This window comes from Trachemys scripta, chromosome 1 (genome assembly GCF_013100865.1).
Source record: "Trachemys scripta elegans isolate TJP31775 chromosome 1, CAS_Tse_1.0, whole genome shotgun sequence".
NCBI lineage: Eukaryota > Metazoa > Chordata > Testudines > Emydidae > Trachemys > Trachemys scripta.
The window spans coordinates 310,565,973-310,589,570 of NC_048298.1; the positions used below are offsets into that span (position 1 = coordinate 310,565,973).

Consider the following 23,598-nt stretch of genomic DNA (forward strand, 5'->3'; position numbering starts at 1 on the left):
AAGGATTTGGAAAAATTGGAAAGAGTCCAGCGGAGGACAACAAAAATGATTAGGGGGCTGGAACACATGACTTACGAGGAGAGGCTGAGGGAACTGGGATTGTTTAGTCTGCAGAAGAGAAGAATGAGGGGGGATTTGATAGCTGCTTTCAACTACCTGAAAGGGGATTCCAAAGAGGATGGATCTAGGCTGTTCTCAGTTGTAGCAGATGACAGAACAAGGAGTAATGGTCTCAAGTTGCCATTGGGGAGGTTTAGGTTGGATATTAGGAAAAACATTTTCACTAGGAGGGTGGTGAAGCACTAGAATGCGTTACCTAGGGAGGTGGTGGAATCTCCTTCCTTAGAGGTTTTTAAGGTCAGGCTTGACAAAGCCCTGGCTGGGATGATTTAGTTGGGGATTGTTCCTGCTTTGAGCAGGGGGTTGGACTAGATGACCTCCTGAGGTCCCTTCCAACCCTGACATTCTATGATTCTATGAGAGTTATTGAGAGGTTAGCACAGATAAAATATATGTACAGGTGAGTCAGAGTCTATAATTCCAAATGGTAGCAGGTGTAGTAGCAATCTGCGAGTTTCCCAAAAGTCTCTCAGGGCTACCCAATATAACTCTGGGGATTTCAGTCTTCTTGTTTACCCTGTTATGATCCAGAGATGCAGAATCTTTCTCTGAATCCATACTTATAGCTTCCTCTCACAAAAAACAAGCTGGCAGGCGGGCTCTTCCTTTGATGACAGAGGGTAAGAAATGCATTTAGACTCTTTGACCTCTGATCATCACACAGAATGACCACTTGCTTTGAAATTATAATTTTTCTGATAAAGTTCTTCATTTGCATTCCACAAGGCTTCTTTCTGGTTTGAAGAGTTATTTAGTTACAGAGGTATGCACAATGTAAACATTTGCTACTATATTAGAACAGGGTACGGGTAAACGAAAACAGTGAATGTAACATCCCATTAGTTTTCATTAAGTTTAAACACCCAAATACACTCTTACACATTTAACAATCACTTTGATGTATAGTAACACACAAATCAATTGGCCTGGGGCTTTGGCATGAGGTGGGACCTGGTCTGCCAGCGTCACAAGATAACCTTTTGATGACTCTAGTTATAGGTTTCTTCTCCCCCTTCAGAAAAGGAGTTGGACACGTGGTGCTAGTGGAGCCTAACTTTATAGATAGAGGAGTATAGAAATATTACCAATCAAATATATAAAAGCTCCCTGAAAAGCTTTTCTGCAAAATATGTAGCATATAAGAATATATGTGAAGTATAAAGGTTTTATTACTGCTAATTTCAAATAACTGGCTTAAGTCACTTGTGGCTTTGACTCTTGTGAGTAATTCAGCTATCCCAAATGCATGCTGATAAAACCTTTATCCCATCTATCTATCTATCTATCTATCTATCTAATTTGATATCCATAGCTTTTGGGCACAACCACAATAAAAATGATTTTTTAGGGTATGATGTGAAAATTATATTTAAGGTATTTCTGTTATTTTTAGTCAAAACCTTTCACTTTTTGATAAATTTACACAAAAAACTGAAGAATGTGACAGATTTATTATAATGACATGTTATGGCATCTTGACTTCTTATGATACTCATTAGAAATAGCTTAACTTTTAAAAATAATAATCTGCTTTTCATTTATTTATAACAATGCACTAAATCCTTTAACTATTTGGAAAAAAAAGGGGTAAATAATCGTGTTATTAATATTTGATTTTTAGTTATGGATTTGCCCAGGAACTTAAAAATCACTTGTGTATTAGTATTTTAGGGCAAAATGAAAGACATTTGCATGGTAACACTCTCTGGTTCCAAAGGCAATATGGTGGAAACCCAGGTTCTGTTCCAGACTCTGCCTTTGACTTGCTGTGTAACCTTGAACGGGATTACCTCACCTTTGTGCCTCACAAGTTTCTCTATCTGTAAAATCTGTACTTAATATCTGTGACTGAAAAGTATCATTTAAGAGCTTAATGCTGCTGCTGTGAACTCTGTTACATAATAAACCTAATTTGCTGTCAGTTAAACTGGTGAAACCTGTTTGGCACAACACACTTCACAAATATATCAAAGACAGGATCAAAGGAGCTCTTATGCTCTGTTGGCTTTTATAAATGTCTTTTTGGAGGGTATTTTTATAAAGGGTTAAATATGTGAATGGTGTTCTATAAATAACTGACTCAATACTATTTTGAACACCTATCTTTGGTTTTACATAATTTAATGTATCTGGCAGATCTTGTTTCTTTAGTTTTGTTACTTTTTAATCAAAATGTAGAGCAGAGCAAAAACAGATCAGTTCTTAGACATAAAAACAAATCAACATTAATAAAACATAGACAGTATGAAAAAGAAAACCTGGAAGCATCCAGAATCACATAGATGTAGTCCAGGTTAAATTGCCAGGTCAACATCAGAAGTATTCTGAATTACATCAAAGTATAACTGAAGTCCTATACAACATTGTTGTGGTGGTTCTGTGTACTATAATTATGCGTAGAGGCAACTAGAATAGGGTTACCATACGTCCGGATTTTCCGGCCATGTCCGGCTTTTTGCGCCTCAAATCCCTGTCCGGGGGGAAATCCCAAAAAGCCGAACATGTCCGGGAAAATACGGAGGGAGGGCCCGGCGTTGCTCAGCCGGGGCTGCTGGGGCTGGGGCCGGCGGTGCGGGGCCGAGCCGGGGCCGGCGGTGCTCGGCAGGGGCCTGGGGCCGGCGCGGTGCTCGGCAGGGGCCTGGGGCCGGCGCGGTGCTCGGCCAGGGGCCGGGGGCGCGGGCACTTGGCCGGGGGCCGGGGGCGCGGGCACTTGGCCGGGGGCCAGCGCCCCAGGGCCCGAGCCGAGCCAGGCGGGAGACGCCGGGGCCAGAGCCTCTTGGCCTGGGCCGGCCGGCCGGCCGCCAGAGAGAGCCACTCGGCCAGGGGGGCCGGACGGGGCTGCGCCGCACCCAGCCCCAGTCCCAGTTTACCTGCTGCCTCCCTGTTTCAGGCTTCCCGCGAACATTTGATTCATGGAAAGCAGGGGAGGGGGAGGAGCAGGAGCAGGGGGCAGAGCGTTCAGGGGAGTGGGCAGAGTTGGGGCGGGACTGGGGCGGGGAAGGGGCGGAGTTGGGGTGGGGGCGGGGCCCCATGGAGTGTTCTCCTTTTTAAAAAATAAAATGAAGTAACCCTAAACTAGAATGTGCAGAGAATTCAAAGTTCCACATTTAAAAGCAGAGTTCTGAGGTTAAAAGATGTGTGTTTGTTTGGTTTATTAAAAAAGATTTTATATGATTGCTGACTTCCCTGCCTACTGCCATGCCACTGAATTTTTAACTCTTAATGGCTAATTCTAACAAAATATATAATTTTCCATTTTAAAAAATACGATGAGACATCTAAGCAAACTTGAAAGTTTGATAGGGATGCCCATCTACCTAAGAATATTCTGATATCAAAGCATTAAAACTCAAGCAGTAGAACACTAAAATAGTCCTACGTTTGTTTCTAGCCGTTAATAATAATGTTTGCATGTCAGTGACACTGACAGGCCCTAACCAGGATTGGGGCATTGTTGTGTTGGATGCTGTTCAATTATATCACAATTTTAAATACTATCGATCTGATGTAATTATTATTTTACACTATTAGCTGTATTTATTTCAATGAGCAGAGTCTGGTGGCATACATTGCATATACCTCTGTATTAGAGCCTGCAAACTTAGGTGTCAGTGGTCATAGTGCGACTTGGACTAGTAATAAGGAGATTAACATAATTAAACCTTCTAAGTGCAGTATTAATGATTTGATTTAGGCAAATGTTGTTTGAATGAGAACTGAAAGAAGACTTTTCTGAAGTGATTTGACGTAAACAATAGGTGCTAAATGCTAACTAAATTTTAATATGTTGGAGATGTATTCTTGTCACTCAGACTCATATTCTAAAATAAAAATGTGGTGTTTTTTGTTGCAGTTTCCCAAAATATATTACGAGTACAATATTCCATAAATATAAACTGACATTTAACATTGAAGACGTAAGTGTTGCTATGGCAATTTAAAATCAAACTGATACATTTTATACAATCTATAGACCTTTCTCTCAGATCTTCATAGCAGCATTGCACTTTTATTAAATTATATGGAATAAACTTGAAATTCGATTGCGTTAGTGATCGAACAGGAAAAACTAAGGCTCAGTCGGTGTCTGCAAAATATTAATTGAGAAAAAAGATAAAAATAACATTTACCAAAATCTGGAAGTGAGCTTGATAGAAAAATGCAGGTTTATTTCATTACATTTGTATTATATTTAATTAGATTTTCTCTCTTTGCACCAAAATATACAGAGGTAATTTTCAAATCAAAAAGAGAATTCTTCTATGTATATGTCAGATGTATGACATTAATAGTCTACTCTTGGAGCAGAATCCTGTCCAGTGGGACTTATTTTCAGTATAATATTGACACACTACTTTAATACTACTCCTTTTGCAAAGGCTGCGCTCAAAGAGCATGCTAGTGTCAGAGGGATAAGGGACGTAATAAATACAGCAGCTCAGTGTGAATATACAGACTGTCAGCAGTTTGTAATACTCTAGGTGGTCTCTATAGCAGTGGAAAAACTGAATCAATATAGTATTAGACTGATTTATGTATTTCTGGCCATCTAAATGTATGTGTTGACAAGAGCATGAAACAAAGTTGCGCCGCAAAGTGTTTGTAGCACAGATCTCAGATTGCCTCTCTGAGAGAGACCATCCATACCCTTGGTCCTCATTTTCTCATCATAAAGAAACGACATATCAATAACCCAAGCAGAAGTAATACTTACATTGTCTTAGACCTGCTTAGGGCAGAAAGGATATGATAATACTGAAATGTCCTTTTCATCAATCTTCACAAAGTTATATTGCAGGGGTAAATAGGCTTTATCGGTTTATATTATGCTGGATTCTTTCCTTCTCACATATCATCCTCAGTAATAAAATTGGGGGACTTCAATCACCCTTACATCTGCTGGGAGAGCAATACAGCAGTGCACAGAAAATTCAGGAAGTTTTTGGAGACTGATGGGGACAACTTCCTGGTGCAAGTGCTGGAGGAACCAACTAGGGGCCATGCTCCTCTTGACCTGCTGCTCACAAACAGGGAAGAATTGGTAGGGGAAGTAGAAGTGGGTGATAACCTGGGCAGTGACCATGAGATGGTAGAGTTCAGGATCCTGACAAAAGGAAGAAAGGAGAGCAGCAGAATACGGACCCTGGACTTCAGGAAAGCAAACTTTGACTCCCTCAGGGAACTGATGGGCAGGATCCCCTGGGAGGCTAACATGAGGGGGAAAGGAGTCCAGGAAAGTTGGCTGTATTTTAAAAAAGCCTTATTGATGGCACAGGAACAAACAATCCTGATGTGCAGAAAGAAGAGCAAATATGGCCAGCATGGCTTAACAGAGAAATCTTCGGTGAGCTTAAACACAAAAAGGAAGCTTACAAAAAAGTGGAAACTTGGACAGATGACTAGGGAGGAGTATAAAGATATTGCTCGAGCATGCAGGGGTATAATCGGGAAGGCCAAAGCACAATCGAAGTTGCAGCTAGCAAGAGATGTGAAGGGTAACAAGAGGCATTTCTACAGGTATGTTAGCAACAAGAAGAAGGTCAGGGAAAGTGTGGGCCCCTTACTGAATGGGGGAGGCAACCTAGTGACAGATGTCGAAAAAGCTGAAGTACTCAATGCTTTTTTTGCCTCAGTCTTCAGAGACAAGGTCAGCTCCCAGACTGCTGCACAGGGCAGCACAGTATGGGGAGTAGGTGAGCAGCCCTCAGTGGTGAAAGAACAGGTTAAGGACTATTTAGAAAAGCTGGACATGCACAACTCCATGGGTCCGGATCTAATGCATCCGAGGATGCTGAGGGAGTTGGCGGATGTGATTGCAGAGCCATTGGCCATTATCTTTGAAAAAGGCAAATATAGTGCCCATCTTTAAAAAAGGGAAGAAGGAGAATCCGGGGAACTACAGACTGGTCAACCTCACCTCAGTCCCTGGAAAAATCATGGCGCAGGTTCTCAAGGAATCCATTTTGAAGCACTTGGAGGAGAGGAAGGTGATCAGGAACAGTCAACATGGATTCACCAAGGGCAAGTCATGCCTGTCCAACCTGATTTCCTTCTATGATGAGATAACTGGCTCTTTGGATATGGGGAAAATGCTGGACATGATATATCTCGATTTTTAGCAAAGCTTTTGATATGGTCTCCCACAGTATTCTTGCTAGCAATTTAAAGAAGTATGGATTGGATGAATGGACTATAAGGTGGCTAGAAAGCTGGCTAGCTCATTGGGCTCAATGGGTAGTGATCAACGGCTCGATATCTAGTTGGTAGCCAGTATCAAGCGGAGTGCCCCAGGGGTCGGTCCTGGTGCCAGTTTTGTTGAACATCTTCACTAATGATCTGGATGATGGAATTGCACCCTCAGCAAGTTCGCGGAGGACACTAAGCTGGGGGAAAGGTAGATACACTGGAGGGTGGGGATAGGATCCAGAGTGACCTAGACAAATTGGAGGATTGGGCCAAAAGAAATCTGATGAGGTTCAACAAGGACAAGTGCAGAAAGGACAACAAGGACGGAAGAATCCCATGCACCCCTATAGGCTGGGGACCGACTGACTAAGCGACAGTTCTGCAGAAAAGGACCTGGGGATTACAGTGAACGAAATGCTGGATATGAGTCAACAACGTGCCCTTGTTGCCACAAAGGCTAACGGCATATTGGGCTGCATTAGTAGGAGCATTGCCAGCAGATCGAGGGAAGTGATTATTCCCCTCTATTTGGCACTGGTGAGGCCACATCTGGAGTACTGCATCCAGTTCTGGGCCCCCTACTACAGAAAGGATGTGGACTAATTGGAGAGAGTCCAGAGGAGGGCAATGAAAATTATTAGGGGGCTGGGGCACATGACTTACGAGGAGAGGCTGAGGGAACTGGGCTTATTTAGTCCGCAGAAGACAAGAGTGAGGGGGGATTTGATAGCAGCCTTCAACTACCTAAAGGGGGTTTCCAAAGAGGATGGAGCTCGGCTGTTCAGTGGTGGCAGATGACAGAACAAGGAGCAATGATCTCAAGTTGCAGTGGGGGAAGTCTAGGTTGGATATTAGGAAAATCTATTTCACTAGGAGGGTGGCAAAGCACTGGAATGGGTTACCTAGGGAGGTGGTGGAATCTCCATCCTTAGAGGTTTTAAAGGTCTGGCTTGACAAAGCCCTGGCTGGGATGATTTAGTTGGGGTTGGTCCTGTTCTGAGCAGAGGGTTGGACTAGATGACCTTCTGAGGTCTCTTCCAACCCTAATATTCTATTATTCTGATATTGATCTTATTGTAAACCTCTGTGGTAGATGTTTAGAAACCTCTGGACACCTTTTGTTGGATTTAACCCATGTTTGCTCTATACCACTATGACAGAGCTATCCACTTTTGAGGATAATAGAGCCGAAGAGAGAAAGCTATTCAAAAGCTGATGCAAGTGTGTCTACCTTGGAAACGTCATGGCCCCATTATCATAGTATCTGAGTGTTCCATAATCTTTAGTGTATTTATTAGAGGGTGCTGGAAAACAGAAATACCCTCCTGTGAAAAATGTAGCGTTTTTGAAAAATGTTTTGAGATAAGGTGTTTCCAGAAAAATTGACAAATGGAATTTTTCAGTTTCCTCACTGCCCGCCAGGAAGGCTCTTGAGAGTTTCACACTCAGGCAGCCAAAGAGCTGGGATACTTGGCCTCTCTGGCCCCAGAGCAATGGGGAGGCTGAGTGTCTCAGCTCTGTGCCTCTCTGGTTGTGGAGCTGCAGAGGAAGGTTGAAAGCCAGGTAGGCAAAGAGTCAGGGTGCTGAGCCTTGCAGAAAGTTGAAATTGCGAAGGCCCTTCCAACTGGATAGCTGGGAAGCAATCATCTCAATTTTACTGATGGTTTTTTTTTTTTTTTTTTTGCAAAATTGATATTTCCCCATGAGAAGATTTTGACTTTGCAAAAAGGGCATTTTCCAGTGGAAAAATTGTCCTGATGAAAAATTCCCCACCAGCTATAGTATTTATCCTCTCACCACCCCTTTGTGAGAGAACTGAAGCACCAAGAGATTAAGGCAATGAAAACTGTACCTGTGTTGTATAGCTGTGTTGGCACAGCCTCCGAATATAGACGCAGCATGTGTTGATGGAGGAGCAGTTCTGCTGGTGTAGGAACACCACTTCCCTGAATGACATTAGCTATGCAGAAACAAACCTTCTTCTGTTGGCACAGCTGTGTATACGCTGGGCATGCTGGAATGGCTATGTGGCTAGGAGGTGTAGTTTTTTCACACCTTTGACTGAACATATCTATGCCAATATAAGTTTTAGGTGTAGCCCAGGACTAAATGACTTAACATAGGTCACACAGAAAGTCTGTCGCAAAGCAGGCAATTTAACCTAAGTTTCTTGAGTTCCATGCTAATATCCTCCTCCTCGTCATAACAAATATCAAGCCCCAAGCTAAAACTGGAAAAATCAATTGCAGAATGTACATTACAAGTCTGGTTTCTTCCTGCATCTTTTCCTTTTAGTACAAGGAGCTAGTGGGCATTTTTTTCCTTGAAGGAGTATTTAAAACAACATTCTGTGTTTCTTCTAGCTCTTAGAGAAGCCAGCAGTACTTACAGATTACATCATTTTTGGTTACACTGGTTATTACTGCTAATTACAATCTCTAGTGCTAGGAATACAGCTTGTGGCTTCACAGTGAGAGGAAAGGGATCATATACATAGTCACATTATTTTTGAAGCTGTTGTGGTCATTCATGTTATGTCCCAGTAACAGATTATTTTATAAATCTTTGATCAGTTTCTTTAACATACTCCACATTCCTCCTCCTTTTCTATTCAAAACAATAAATTGTAATATGAAAGTTTATAATGTGTCTCTAATAAAAATGTTGACAAAGTGGGTACGGTAATATATTTAGTTGGACCAGTTTCTGTTGGTGAAAGAGACAGGCTTCCTCAGATCTGGAAAAGGTCCTCAGAGTGTCATCTAAATACAAGCTAGAATAGATTGTTAAGCATAAGGAGTTAACATGTTGCAAGTGACAATTCAAGTTGAAAATGGGAGCTAACACCTCTGTGATCGTAGGACAAAGGCAGGTTAGTGGGTTACAGATTGTTTTAATGAGCCATAAATCCAGTGTTTTTATTGAGGCCATGATTTTTAGGGTCTGGCAAAGTTATGAATTTAAGCTCCCAGGCTTGTCTTTTGAAGGTGTTGTGCAGATTTCCTTTGAGGACAAGGATAAATGAGATATGGAGTGATTGTTTCGTGAAAAGTGTTTGCCCTCGGTGATAGGGTGTTTTTGTTTTTTATCAATTTTCTGTGTGGGTTCATTCAAGAGTGTAGTGATTGTCTCATTTCACCCATATCGTTTTTATTGGGGGCATTTAGTGTGTTGGGTGAGGTACACCACATGTAATGTTAGGCATGTGTAAGACCAATGGATCTGGAAAGGTGTGTCATGGTGGGGTATTGATCATCATAGCAGTGAAGATATGCAGGTTTTTCATCTGTCATGGCAGGGTCTGGTGCCGCTTTGAATTGGTGTGTGCTGGCCTGTGGGGAGCTTGCTTCTGATGATGAGCTTGGCAAGATTGGGAGGTTGTTTGAAGGCCAGATGAGGGATTGGGGGAAGTTTTCTTTCAGGATGTGATCTTCATCAAGTATGGGTTGTAATTGTTTAATGATCCCCCATATAAGTGGGGTGGTAGGTGACAAATAAGGGTGTGTGTTCAGTGAGGTTTTTTTCTGTATTGAAATAGTTTCTCTCAGGATTTGTGGGTGGCCCGTTCCATGCTTCAATCTACTTCTCTGGTAGAATGTCCTTGTTTGCTGAAGGGGGTTTTAAGTGTAGTAAGGTATGTATCCCAGACTTTTTCTCCTCAGAGCATATTCTGTGGTACCTGAGTGTCTGGCTATAGATAGCAGATTTTTTGGTGTGTTTGGTTACTGGATCTGTGTGGTGAAGATAAGTGTGGTGATCTGTGGGTTTCTTATATAGAGTTGTCTGTAGGGTTCCATTGTTGAAGCTGATCGTGATATCCAGCAAGTTGATGCTGGTGTGGGAGTGTTCTTGAGAGAGTATGTTGGATGGGTGTTGGTTGCTGAAGTTGTGATGGAAATCTATGAGGGAATTTAGGTCATTTGTCTAGAAGATGAAAATATCATTGACTCATTTTGAGTATATCAGTGGTTTCTTTGTGCATTTGTCCAGAAATTCTTCCTAGAGGTGGCCCATGAAGAGCGTGGCATACTGGAGAGCCATCCTAATACTCATGGCTGCACCCATTGTTTGGACAAAGTGTTTGATTTTCAGTGTAAACTTGTTAGGAGTGAGGATGAAATGGGTGAGTTTGGCAATGTGTTTTGCCATTATTGGTGAGGAAATAATACACATACACACACACTCTCTCTCTATTTTGGGAGCTATCCCTGGAGACAATATCTTGTAGGCTGACAACCTTGCTGATTAGGCTCTGGTCCTACCAAGTGTAGCGGCCTGGCTGAACTAGTCTGGGTGTGTGCTTCATATTGCAGGGTTAGGTCCTTGGGAAAGAGAGATCTGCAGCGTTTGTATAGTGCTTGGAAAATAAAAAATTTTTTTACTATTACTATTAGCTTATTTTGAAGAGCACATATATTAAAATTAGGAATTCCCCTTGCTACTTAAAACAACAAACACAAGGAAAACTTGTTGCCAAACGATTACCTAATTTATAACATTTTTCATTTCTAACTTTTCTCTTCTATGGAGACTAGTAGCAGAGACATTCCATATCCACTTCCACCACCAGAATATTTGAAAAATAATGGTAAGGTTTTAAACTTGGTAATATTGTGACAATATTCACATAATAGTTCTTGTCAATATTTGTGTTATTGGATCTATCTGTAACTTCACGGTGGATCATGAAATCTTTTGGAGAAGAAGGAAACACTGACTGGGTTGATTTAGCATTTGATTTCTGTTTTACTGCTTTCTATTTTTATTATTAGGACCCCATCAGTTAGTTTCAGCAGGAAATTGTTGTTCTGTGGTTTTTGTGTTTTTATGGTCTATTCTAGACTGCAGCTGCCTGATTTTTGTGTCCCAGGGGTTTGACTTCATGTTCTGTAATCAGAGACTGAGCACTCTTCGCCTGTGGTTCCACTGTATTACTTGGCCTCCTTGAAGAATGGATTGTCTTGGTCTCTCCCTTTGAGTTGTATTTGATATATTTAAAGAGCTCAGATTCTTGAATTGTACTAAAACGACAGTAAAGTCTTTTAAGTGTTGTAGAATATGCAGTTCATTAGATTCTTATTAGAATGTCCTCACCAGAATTTCCCCCGGGGTAATCAATGATGTAACTGATTTTCTTAGCATCTAATCTCTATATTTTTTTATTGAGAACAGGTGCGGTAGGGAATCTCTCAAGTTTATTTTAATTGACACAAAGCTAATAGTACAGAGTTGCAAAAACAATGAGGAGTCCTTGTGGCACCTTAGAGACTAACAAATTTATTTGGGCATAAGCTTTCATGGGCTAAAACCCACTTCATCAGATGCATGGAGTGGAAAATACAGTAGGCAGGTATAAATACACAGCAAATTGGAAATACACAGAGTTGGAACTTCATATTGGTACAGCTAGCACTGAAGATAAGTGAAAATATTGCAGTGATCTACTCTGGCTGCATTAATACATCAATAGCTGAGGAAAGTACATAGTTTGATCACCAGACTTTCAGTCCTGTACTTTGACTTCTTTTGCTCACTCTGTCACATTAATTGTCTGACTTAGGGTAAGTCACTTAAAGTATTGAGATACGGAGATGATCTAGAAGTGAAAAGTCTTATTTAAATATTAATAATGGTGTCATATCCAGTTGCTTGCATCCCACTAAATGACCACAAAAAGGGAATTGGTAGAAACTTTGAGAGGGTAACATGGAATTTTTGGTTCCACCATAAAAAGTTATGTTTCTATAAGATATTCAGGGACAATGGTTGTCTTCCTGATCCCTTTACTATATGTGTTTAGATGTAATAGTTCGAGTCCCTACTCCCATCTCAATACAACATACTATTTTAGTTTTTAAACTTCAACCCCTTTCCTGTGGGGTATTCCTTTATTCTTTACATAAAATGGTAAACCTAAGAATTAGCCTAAAGTTTTCTTCTGAGCTCACTGTTCCTATGTTTTTTTTCCTGCAAGATCTCCTGTATCTGTTGCTAGCACATCTTATCCTAGAGAATCTCTAACTTCTGTCATTCTGAGTTGGGGTTAATGAGACTTGTCTGGTCTGGGAGCCAAGATGAAATGGCAGAGTAGCCCTGCATCTGTATGGAGGGTTCTAGAATCTGGCAGCCTGTCACAGTATTCACTTCAGTCTCATCTATCCCTGAAATTATTGTTCCTGCTACAATCACTAGTCACTAGAGAGAAAAATTAAGATAAGTTAAGTCTTTCTTCAAATACTTTTTACTAAAATCCATATGCTCAGTATATACAAATAGATTAAATAAGATCCAGCCATCTCAAACTCCCCTTTGCCTACCCAGTAATAGAACACAAGACCCAAACTCAAGGGAATAGCCTTTTATTATCTTGATTTCACTCTCTAAAGTGAACCTGGAGTACTTGCTTGTGTTCTAAAAGATGCACAAATTTCAGTTTTCCTGGACATGTCAGGAAGTAAACTTACCTTGTACATGGCACATAACTGGAACTCTTTACCTCGCAAACAATTTTACAATCTGGATAATGGAATGGAGAGTATGTTACAAAATTTGTGAATTACACCAACATCAGAGGGCTTGCAAGCACTTTGGAGGTCAGGATTGCAATTCAAAACGCTCTTGACAAATTGGAGAATTGGTTTGAAATCAATAAGATGAAATTCATGAAGACAAGTGCAAAGTACTACACTTAGGAAGGAAAAATCAAATACACAACTTTAAAATGGGGAATAACTAGCTAGGCAGTAATACTGCAGAAAAGAATCTGGGGGTATAATGGATCACAAACTGAATGAGTCAACAATGTGATGCGGTTGCAAAAAAGGATAATATCATTTTGGGGTGTACTCAGAGGAGAGTCATATGTAAACTAGGGGAGGTAACTGTCCTGCTGTACTGAACACTGGTGAGGCATCAGCAGGAGTATTGCATCCCGTTTTGGTTACCACCCCTTTAAGAAAGATGTGGAGAGGATCCAGAGGAGAATAACAAAATGATAAAAGGCTTAGAAAACCTGACCTATGAGAAACAGTTTAAAAAAAACTAGACATGTTTAGTCTTTAACAAACAAGATCAAGGGGTGGGGAGAGACCTAATAAGTCTTCAAGTATGTTAAAGGCTGTTAAAGAGGACGGTGATAAATTGGTCTCCATGTCCATTGAAGGTAGGACAAGAAGTAATGGTCTTAATCTGCAGCAAGGGAGATTTAAGTTAGATATTAGGAAAAACTTTCTAGCTATATAAAGTTAGTTAAGCTCTGGAATAGGCTTCCAAGGAGGGTTATTGAAACCTTGTCATTCATTGGAGGTTGTTAAGAACAAATTAGACAAAAGCTTGTCAGGGATGGTCTAGATATACTTGGTCCTACCTCAAGATGGAGGGACTGGACATGATGACTTCTTGAGGTCCCTTCTAGCCCTATATTTCTGTGATTCTATGATTATGTCAAAGCTGTTCATTCCAGAGTGCAACACAGACTACAACTCTGTACAAACTATATTCAAGGATTACTCCATCTATCCCTGAAATTCTGTCACTTTTAGGGTGAAATGCTGCAACTGTTTAATAGCAGACAGCAAAATTATACAATGGTTAAGAACGGGGGGGCGGGGGAAGGGAGGGAAATATCCTATCCACTGAGAGTATGGGGAAATGTAGGCAGGCAGAACGTAATTACTCAAGTTAGAATTTGGCTAATCATATCAACAGATGTATTTGGAGAATAGTTAGAAAAGAGGGAGTGGGACATGGAATAAAAGATATACGTGAGGGTCTAGGTGTCCAGAAATAGTAGAGTTTCAGGTTGATGGAGCATTATAGTTATAGTAATAATAATAAACAATTCTGCACATATATACGAGGATGTTAACTGGTTTATGGGAAATTTCATTAAATTTGCTCATGTTGAATACATTTTTAATGAATTTAGTGCATGTGAAAAACAGTGTATTTTCAGCCAGGAAACTGAAAAGTTGTATCTATAGCACAAGTACAGGTGTATAATTTTCTCATACTTCCCCGCAACCCGTGTGTCTCCCATATTCTAGAAGATCGCCTCTAACTTAGAGTGGGTGGTTTAGTCTTTATGCTTGATCTTTCTGCTTGCAGCTGTGGATGTGTTTTTTGTCTGCGGTTGCTAGGCCATGGGAACTGGACTGAAACCATAAACCAACTTAACAGATATCAGATGACAAGATTTTTTAGTCTGGTCTAGATTTGAACAACTGACAATATTAAATGGCTCCAGATTTATTTGAGCTGTATCTATAGATACCTGGCACCGGTTTCCCGAGTCATCTAGCCCTCAACTCAAATTTGATAATTTGGTTTTGTTCCTGCTTTGGCCATTAAATGCCCGTTTGCAGAAATTCAGGTAGTGTATTTAATAATCTATAGTTGAACCTAAGTATTTTAATCTTAGCCCCCAAGTAAGTTGTTGTTGCATCTTTCCATTTAAACAGAGAATAGTTTAAGATTTCTTTTAATATGGAGAATGCCTTGTGTTTAGGTGAGTGTTCATGGACTGAATCAAGAAGCCAGTCTACCTTGAGTTTATGGAAAAATGCCCATTAGCTGGATGACTCTGGTCTTCCAGTGCTTGTTAAAGGTATTCTGCAGTCCATACAGAAACAGCCATTTTAGGTTGTCTTGCTGATTGGCTCAGTGTTCACTATTCGCTAACACTAAAGACTGTGTTTGGTTTTTTTTTTCTATTTGGCAGAGTTTTTCACGAACTCCTGGGTTCTTTTTAGTACTTTAAAATGGCTGTCATTAACTAATAGTCAGATGAAGTTTGACAATTGTGTAATACAATACAAATTAGGAAACCTAAGCAAACTTAAAGAAGTCTCATGTGGAAGCAACAAAAAAGTATGGAGAAAGGATAAGTTCAGTGTACAATGCTTGAAGGAAATGTGTATATGAAGAAAGAAGTAGGATATATTTTTTTCACTATAGAGCTTTGTAACCTACGAAATTGAAAGGGGGGGATTATTTTCCAAACTTTTCTGCTATAAGAGAGATGGGTAGTATTTCACCTGAATAGAATACTTACTTCTCATCTGTTGGTCTCTCATCTGTTAACTTGCTGTTCCATTCTATGCATAATAGGCCAGATTCTCAGCCCTGCTAAGTCCCCTTTGCACTGCTGTACCAGCATCAAGGGAGCCTTACAGCTGCCCTAAGCGAGTAGATGAGTATTTTCCAGATGTGAGGAAATCATGTGTAGTGCACAGCTGGGTATGCTGGTGCTTCACCATCCCTGCCAGCAATCCATATTGTGCTGAGAAACCACAATGTTCATCAGTTCCCACCAACATAATGGCACCTGGAGGTTCATAATAAACCCATGTAACTTGTAGCAGTTCTAGGTGTCAACTTTTTTAACTTAGCCTTTTGCATGGTCCTTTCTTAAATTCTATTGGAGGTGATACTCCTTTTATCCTGTTCTCCTTTTGTTGTAACTTGGCTTAATCACACACAGAGAACCTATCTTCCAAGTGCCAACCACTTTTTTCCCCTCACCTTTTATGTTCTTTTGTGCTGGCCCCTTGATCACTTTTTACTACTCCCTATTTTCTGTCAATTTTAAGGAGTAATTAAAGAGAACAGTGGAGCTCCCACATTGAGCATGCTTGGGACTCTTATTTGCATGTTGTTGGATTGATTGCCAGATAGTTTAAAAACTAGTGGCTTATTTGCTCATTTTTTTTAGGCAGGCAGGTTCGATTTCTAATTTTTAACAAACTAGAATTCAACATTTTGTAGGAAAAAATAGGCCTTTTAATTGTCTGAAAAATGCCATGGAAGCCTAAGGTGTATGTGACAATAGGCAACAAAATAAACATTTATTCCCTTAGACCTAGATCCCCGCGCCCGCCCCCCCCCGCCTACCCGCAGGATTGCTCCCTGTGGCGTTGCGAGCCCCACGCCTCTTTCTGAAGCAGCTGGCAGCATGCCTCTTCGGGCCGGGGGAGGAGAGGGGAGGAGGCAGAGGGCTTCTGCATTGCCTCCTTCTAGGCACCGCCCCCCGCAGGTCCCATTGGCTAGGAATAGGGAATCGCGACCAATGGGAGCTTTGTGGGAGGTACCTAGAGGAGCGGCAAGAGCAGCGGACGCACAGAACCCTGAGTCCCCCTTCATCGCCCCAGGGGTTGCAGGGACACGGTTCCAGCTGATTCCTGGAATGGAGCAGCTGGGGGCCAGTGCAGGCAGGCAGGGAGCCTGCCCTGGCCCCAGTGTGCGCTGCTGCCACCCCGGAGCCGCTCTAGGTAAGCGGCGCCAGGCTGGAGCTCGCACCCTGAATCCCTCCTGCACCCCAACTCCCTGTCCTGAGCCTCTTGCCACATCCCACACCCCTCCTGCACCCCAATCCCCTGCCCTGAGCCCCCTGCCACATCCCGTACCCCTCCTGCACTCCCTGCCCTGGGCCACCTGCCGCACCCCTCACCCTTTTGCACCCCACCCACCAACTCCCTGCCCTGAGCCTCCTGTCGCACCCTGCACACCACCTGCACCTCAACTTCCTGCCCTGAGCCCCCGCCGCACCCTGCACCCTTTCTGTACCCCCTGAGGGCAGCATTGGGGTGGGGACTTCGGGGAAGGGGTTGGAATGGGGCGGGGAAGGGGTGGGAAGAGGTGGGGCATGAGCGGGACCTAATGGAAGGGGTGGAGTGGGGGCGGGGCCAGAGGCAGCGAGGGGGTGTCAGTGATGTGGCCCTCGGTTCAATGCACTAGTCCTCATGTGGCCCTCATGGTCATTTGAGTTTGAGAGCCCTGCCTCAGACTGAGTTCTGTTTTCCCCCAGACCCTTTAATGACGTGAACACAGAAACTTGGTTTTGACACCAAAAACATTTTTCTTAAATAATTGTTTTCAGGCCCCAGGAATCTTCTCTTGTTTAATAAATGTAGGTCTAGAATAACATAGTGAAATGGAGAAAGAGCATTTTTAAACAGTTAATTTTGCTGTGCAGGAAAGTATGTGGAAAAAGTCATATGTGTTTCTGGAAAATAAAGTGGTATTAGGGAGACCAAACATCCTAAAAATCTGTCTCCAATCATTTGGAAATACAAGTGCTTATCTCCTGAACATATTGCTCAGAACCTGTAGGACTCTATGGAGTAGAAGTATAAGAATTATTCAAGGAACCTGAAGGGGAATAAGTAGTATTAATGGTCCCATTTTGCAGGGAAAAGCTACTTATCTGCTCTGGAAAATAAGGTCTAAGTGTTTTTCATCAGATTACCTGAAGAGAGACCCAGAAAGCTCAGGAGATACTTCGCAAATTTTGCTGTATTCAGAAGACTGCGTTTCAATTACTGTGGCTGCCAGTTGAGTCAAGAATTACAATTACTGTAATTAACAAGTTGCCAAATCTGAACATGTCAGGTAGGGAGATCATCCCCAAGAACATTTAGTCTTCAAAGGAAAGAGAAAATGAATTAAGCAGTCATGCACTGTAGAGTCAACTCATGTAAATAGATCAGTGGTTCATGCTGACAGGACTCCATTGCAGAAGAGCCAGTACAAGGGGGACTATCACTCAGAGGTTTCAGTTTGCTGAATCTTTATTATTTAGCCTTAGTTGCTAGTCACACAGATATTTAAGAATCCATGTTCAGAATGTTTGATATGATTGGCTTAATGTTTTTCGTTCTGAGAAGAAATGTCCTTTAGCCTGAAGAGCTTTTCTCTTTTAAATAAAAGATCCTCTGTTTTTAAAAAGAGGCTTCTCAAATGTGGCCTGAACAAGGAAGTTGATCTGTCTGAACTAGCATCATTTGTACAACACATTTAAGGTGGTTTGCCAAGAAATTTTACAAAATGTAACTTTACATCTACGTGCCACAGTGCTCCAAGCAAAAGGGACATTTAGTAAATTAACATCCAAATGAGCCTGTATTGTTTTGTTTTGTTTTTTCCCCATAAGATGCTTAGATTGGAAAGCTGTTTATATTTTATTTCCTATAAGATATAGCATAACTTCAAGCAAACTGCAAAATTCTGTGGAGAAATATAGACTAGCCAGCCGTATGGGCAGTATGTGGGCTTCAGTAGAGCTCTCTGGTGGATGTGACAGCACTGATGGAGAACTGACCTTATAGAAAAGGGCAGAACTTCAGGACCTGCAAAAGAAGGGGAAGTGGCAGATATGTTTTCAGTCATTCATGGGATGAATCTCTTACCTGGTTATTTGGTTATATCTCTAAACTTGTTTATTTTTCTAAATTCTTGCAAGGTCACTTTTCAGTATGACAACAAAAAGAGGGATGTAATTCATACAGACCTGAAACCTGATTTATTATGCCCATTGAACAAAATACCTCCCATTAACATCTATCCTGCCATACTAGGAGTCTAATATATATCACTATTTATTACAGATGGACATTTGCTGTATTAACTCTCTTTAGCTGTTCTTGAATTCTATGGCATTTATATGCAAAACTGATGATGCACAAGTCTGCTACGCTTCGGAAAATACAGCAGTCTCAGAACCAAAATGTGCTGTAGAGTGCACTTTCTATATTCTTTGTCTTGCCATTTCGATGCAGAAAATCATTACAATTATTCAAAGTGAAAGTTGCAGTGAATTGTATCTAGAAGCAACCTAAGTTTAGCATAAAAGTATTGCCGATTGACATACTGTAGCAGTACAGCATCACTTATTAAATACAGAGACTGTGACACTCTTCAGGGTGCCCAGGACTGTAAGCCACTGTGTTACCCCTTTGCTTCAGTAAAGCTGGAACTTAAACTGTGTCAGCTCCCTAACGCTCCAGCCTCCTTGCCTTGGCAGCAAATTCCTCAAGACTATGCCAGTCTAACACGTGCCTTGTGGGTAACATTCAGTGAACCCAAGATTGCCAGAGTGGTGTCTCTGAAGAATCCAATCCCTATCATTGCACACTCACAGAAATTACCAAGTCTGCCTCTAAAGAGACATACCAGCCTGTTAGTTTAGCTGAAGATGCACGCTATACCTCAATATACAGCACTTAGTTGAATTTATAATAAAACAAGAATGTTTATTAATAAAGAACATAGATTTAAGTGATATTAAGCAACACAAGAAAGTTATGATCACAAACAAAACAAAAATAACAATTTCTAGTCACTAAAGTTTAACTTCAGTAAGATACAATCTTTGCATAAGCAACGTTGTGACTTACATCAAGCTACCAGCCCCTTAGGAAGGAGGATCCACTGTTCTCAGAATCTGTGGGTGCTGATTCCTTTGTCTCCTAAGTGATGCATAACAAAGGAGTCCCCTTTTTTCCCTTTTATATCCCAAAAAGCTTTGAAATGTATTCTTTGAAAACTAAAACCAGACAAAGTTCCTTTTCCCTGTTACTTGTTCTTGAGGGTGCAGGCACCAAGCCCATTCTTTATCCTCTGCTCAGTTTGCTTTATTGATCAGCTTGATCACTTTGTTTACCATATATGCAAATGTACTTTCACTGTCCTTGCTTGTAATCAAGCCATGCTGTTTTGTTACCTGTCTGCTAACTTGATTCTTGCAGGTAAATCCACATTCCTTTGTCTAGGGCAGACTTAGGGTTGCCAACTTTTTAATTGCAGAAAACTGAATACCCTTGCCCCACCCTCTTCCCCGCCCCTTTCCCAAGGCCCCCGCCCCATCTCTGAGGTCCTGCCTCCGCTCACTCCCCCCCCCCCACCTCGCTCATTTTCACCGGGTGCAGGAGTGGGTGAAGGCTCCAGCTGGCAGTGCGGGCTCTGGGGTGGGGATGAAAGGTTTGGGGTGCAGGAGGGGTCTCCGGGCTGGGGCAGGGAGTTGGGGTGCAGGAGGGGATTCAGGGTGCAGGCTCTGGGTGGCGTTAACCTCATGAGGCTCCCAGGAAACGGTGACATGTCCCGCCAGCTCCTAGGCAGAGGGATGGCCAGGGGGCACCGCTCACTGCCTCTGCCCACAGGCGCCGCCACCACAGCTCCCATGGCCACAGTTCCTGGCCAGTGGGAGCTGCGGAGCCGGCACTTGGCTGGAGCCAGAGCCCATGGGCAGTGCACAGAGCCCCCTGGCTGTCCCCCGCCTAGGAGCTGGAGGGACATATCACCACTTCCTGGGAGCCGGGCACGGAGCCTGCCTGCCCACCCCACTGGCACTGCGGTCAACCGGATTTTTAGCAGCCCAGTCAGCTGTGCTGACCGGAGCCGCCAGGGTCCCTTTTCAACTGGGCGTTCCGGTCGAAAACTGGATGCCTGGCAACCCTAGGCAGGCTTGTTTATTAGCTGCCTTCACAACATGTTTTAAGTAGATATTTCCGGTATACATACATAACTTTTTATGTGCAACCCAAACATATCATGAAATGATATTCATGATCAGTTTAGATACGATACCTTACATCACTGACTAAATATTCTGACCAAACTGCATTGAATGTGCCCTTTGCTGGTAGGCATAAAGAGGTTCTTAGGATCACAGAGACCTAACAAGAAAGCTCCTCTTTCTATTAAATTTCTGTAACCAGATCAATAAGTCACCTGTTTTTATTGATGGTGGCCAAAAATACTTATTTTTTGTTTTATTGTGATTTTTTTAACCTGGCCCCACTCTTCTATTTTTCATCTTTTCTTTTAGAAATTAATTGACTTAGTTTACCATGGCAGATTCTGAAATAACTGGTAAATCTTCAGTATTGTAAAGTCCCTTCTTTTGAACACTTTTTTTTTGGAAAAACATGTATTACTGAAAATAAAATCCTTGGAATCTAAGAGAGCAGCACTTTTAATATTAATAATAGTACATCACATTTTTAAAAATGCATAATGAAAAGTTTTGTGGAAAAGTATTTTTAATGCATTCATAACAAATCTTTGCTAATTATACATTTTAAATCAGGATCGCTGTTTGGTACAGAGGGCAGTACATGGGAAGTCAGAAAGGAATGTATACCACCACTCTGCAGGCATGACAGAATCAATAACAAAAGACTAACACAGCATTATAGCATTTTTTAAAAATATAGAAGTAATACCTTAATAGAGAAGTTCTTGATTTTAAGAATTTAAAAGAAATCCCACAAGAAGTTTCTCCATTGCGCAAAAAAAAAAAAAAAAAAAAAAAAAAGAAAGAAAGAGAGAAAAAAGAAGGGGAGATTATTTCCAGAAAAAATATAATTCTAAAAATGATGCAAATTATATTTTTTTATTATATTGTAAAGATAAATAGAATTAATTGTATAGATGGTGCAGTGCACACTCTGATCAGTACTAAATGTGGTGCACACAAATTATAGGGATTTTTGCTGTCATTTATTTGAAAAATTTAGAGGCGCAGCTGTGTGGTTTCTATGGAAACCACACTGAAACCTAGATACCACAAACTTTCAGACATCACTCTGCAGGGAATCCACCACTTTGACAGCTTTCGTTTTATGTACTGGGGAGTCAACTACAATTTTACAGTTTATGGCCTAATGACTTAAAAGCTTTCAGTTTTTTCCACCTAGAATCAGATAATGTGTATAGAAAATGTCTGCGTATAGAGAGAGTATATTTTTATTTAGGTTAAATTAGGCTAGCGAATCCATGTTTGCAATAGTTGCTTGCAAGGAAGAATAAAAATTGAGACTGAAGATAAAATTTTTACATAAGTGAACTAAATACTGTTTAATTGGTAAGGAGAATTAGCATAGGTGCGTATGTGCAAAATATGAATGCTAGCAATAGAGTCGTGTATTTCAGGACATGATTTTATGAGCACTGTTGGTAGTAGAAGGAAGAAGGAAAAGAGAGTACTAATAAAATCTGTTTGAATGTATTCTCTTGTTCAGCATAAAGAAAGTGCATGTAAATAACAAAACCATGTTTTCTATTTGTAGTTATTACTCCAGTGGTAAGAATTATTTTTAAAAGGTGCCAAAACATTTTTTTTTTACAGAAACAGTATCCATATCACATTTATGTCGCATGATGTAAAATTAGATAGAACATACAGGTGGTTAATGCCAAGTAAAACTCAGTGGTATTTGTTCTGTGAAAATGAGATATTTTAAAAAAAAATTACCATGAAAAAAAATTATAGAGAAAACTATATTTACAGTTTTGGACACTTGTCCCATTTTAGGTACGTTTGGGAATCACAACGGATACTAAATAAAAGCTTCCAAAGGTCAAAATTATCAAAAAGTACTGGATGAAGTTTGTATATCAATTTAAATTTAAGCTATGTAAATTCAAGATATCAGACTAGATATTTTCAGCTCCAGAAGGAAGTTTATCTTGAAATGGAATGTGATATTATATTCTGCTTGTTTATATCAGTCAACTGTATGTTTGCTACTTTATCTTTCATGGGTATCACATGATTGCTGTCAGTTGACCCAAGCATCTCATAATTATGTGTCTGGAAGAAGCCATGCAAAAGGAGAAACTGCTGTTGCTGGTTTCAGAGTGGTAGCCGTGTTAGTCTGTATCAGCAAAAAGAACGAGGAGTCCTTGTTGCATCTTAGAGACTAGATACCATACCTCTCTGGTTAAGTAATACTAGAATGTCCTACGTAATTCTAGTTCTTTTCTATTCATTTGTACACATATATATTTTCTTTGTCTCTTTTTAGTTTGCAGAAAAAACTGATAGAGAGTACTACACACTGGATGACATGTTTGTTTCCAAAGCAGCTAAGGGAGAGCGGAGTGGAGAAGAAGACGAAAGACACAGAAGAAAAGCAATCTATGAACATCATCAGCTTGTTGCACGTATGGAGAAGTGCCCATATTGTTTTGATAGTCCTGAACTTCCAAAACATCTTATTATTGCAATTGGCATCAAGGTAAGAAAGTAGCAATTTGACATGAGCATGGAAAAAAATAAAGGAAGGCAGTTTAATGCTAGAATTTCCTGAGATTAAAAATAAAATTGCTTCTTTGGCATGATTTATTGATTCACATGTTATTTTCCTGGCCCTTCCAATTAAACAGAAAGGAAAATTCCTCAAGGGTGAGATTAAAAAAAACTATGAATCTGTCTTGCATGATGAAGTTAATTCTCAGAACTTGATCCTCTTCAGATTTGCAGCTGACCTTGGTATCTATGGAAAATCCTCAAGGGCACTGAAACAATGATAAAATAGCTGAACACATAGATTACATAAGGTAGATGAATATGCAAAAGACCAAATGGGGGTCAGCGTGAATAGATTAGGCTGACCAGATAGCAAGTGTGAAAACTTGGGATGGGGGAAGGAGAGAGAATAGGTTGTATATACAAAACAAAGCCCCTAATATTGGGACAATCCCAATAACATCAGGACTTTTGGTCACCCTAGA

At 40.9% G+C, this 23,598-nt stretch overlaps 1 protein-coding gene across 1 annotated transcript in view; it reads left to right on the plus strand.

Annotated features, from left to right (window-relative positions):
- Positions 1–23,598, plus strand: part of CWF19L2 (CWF19 like cell cycle control factor 2) — a 165,872-nt gene that overhangs the window by 110,822 nt on the left and 31,452 nt on the right. Inside the window, exon 13 of the mRNA XM_034758854.1 lies at positions 22,890–23,102. Coding sequence (XP_034614745.1) covers positions 22,890–23,102 — 213 coding nt within the window. The remainder of the gene's footprint in view (positions 1–22,889; positions 23,103–23,598) is intronic.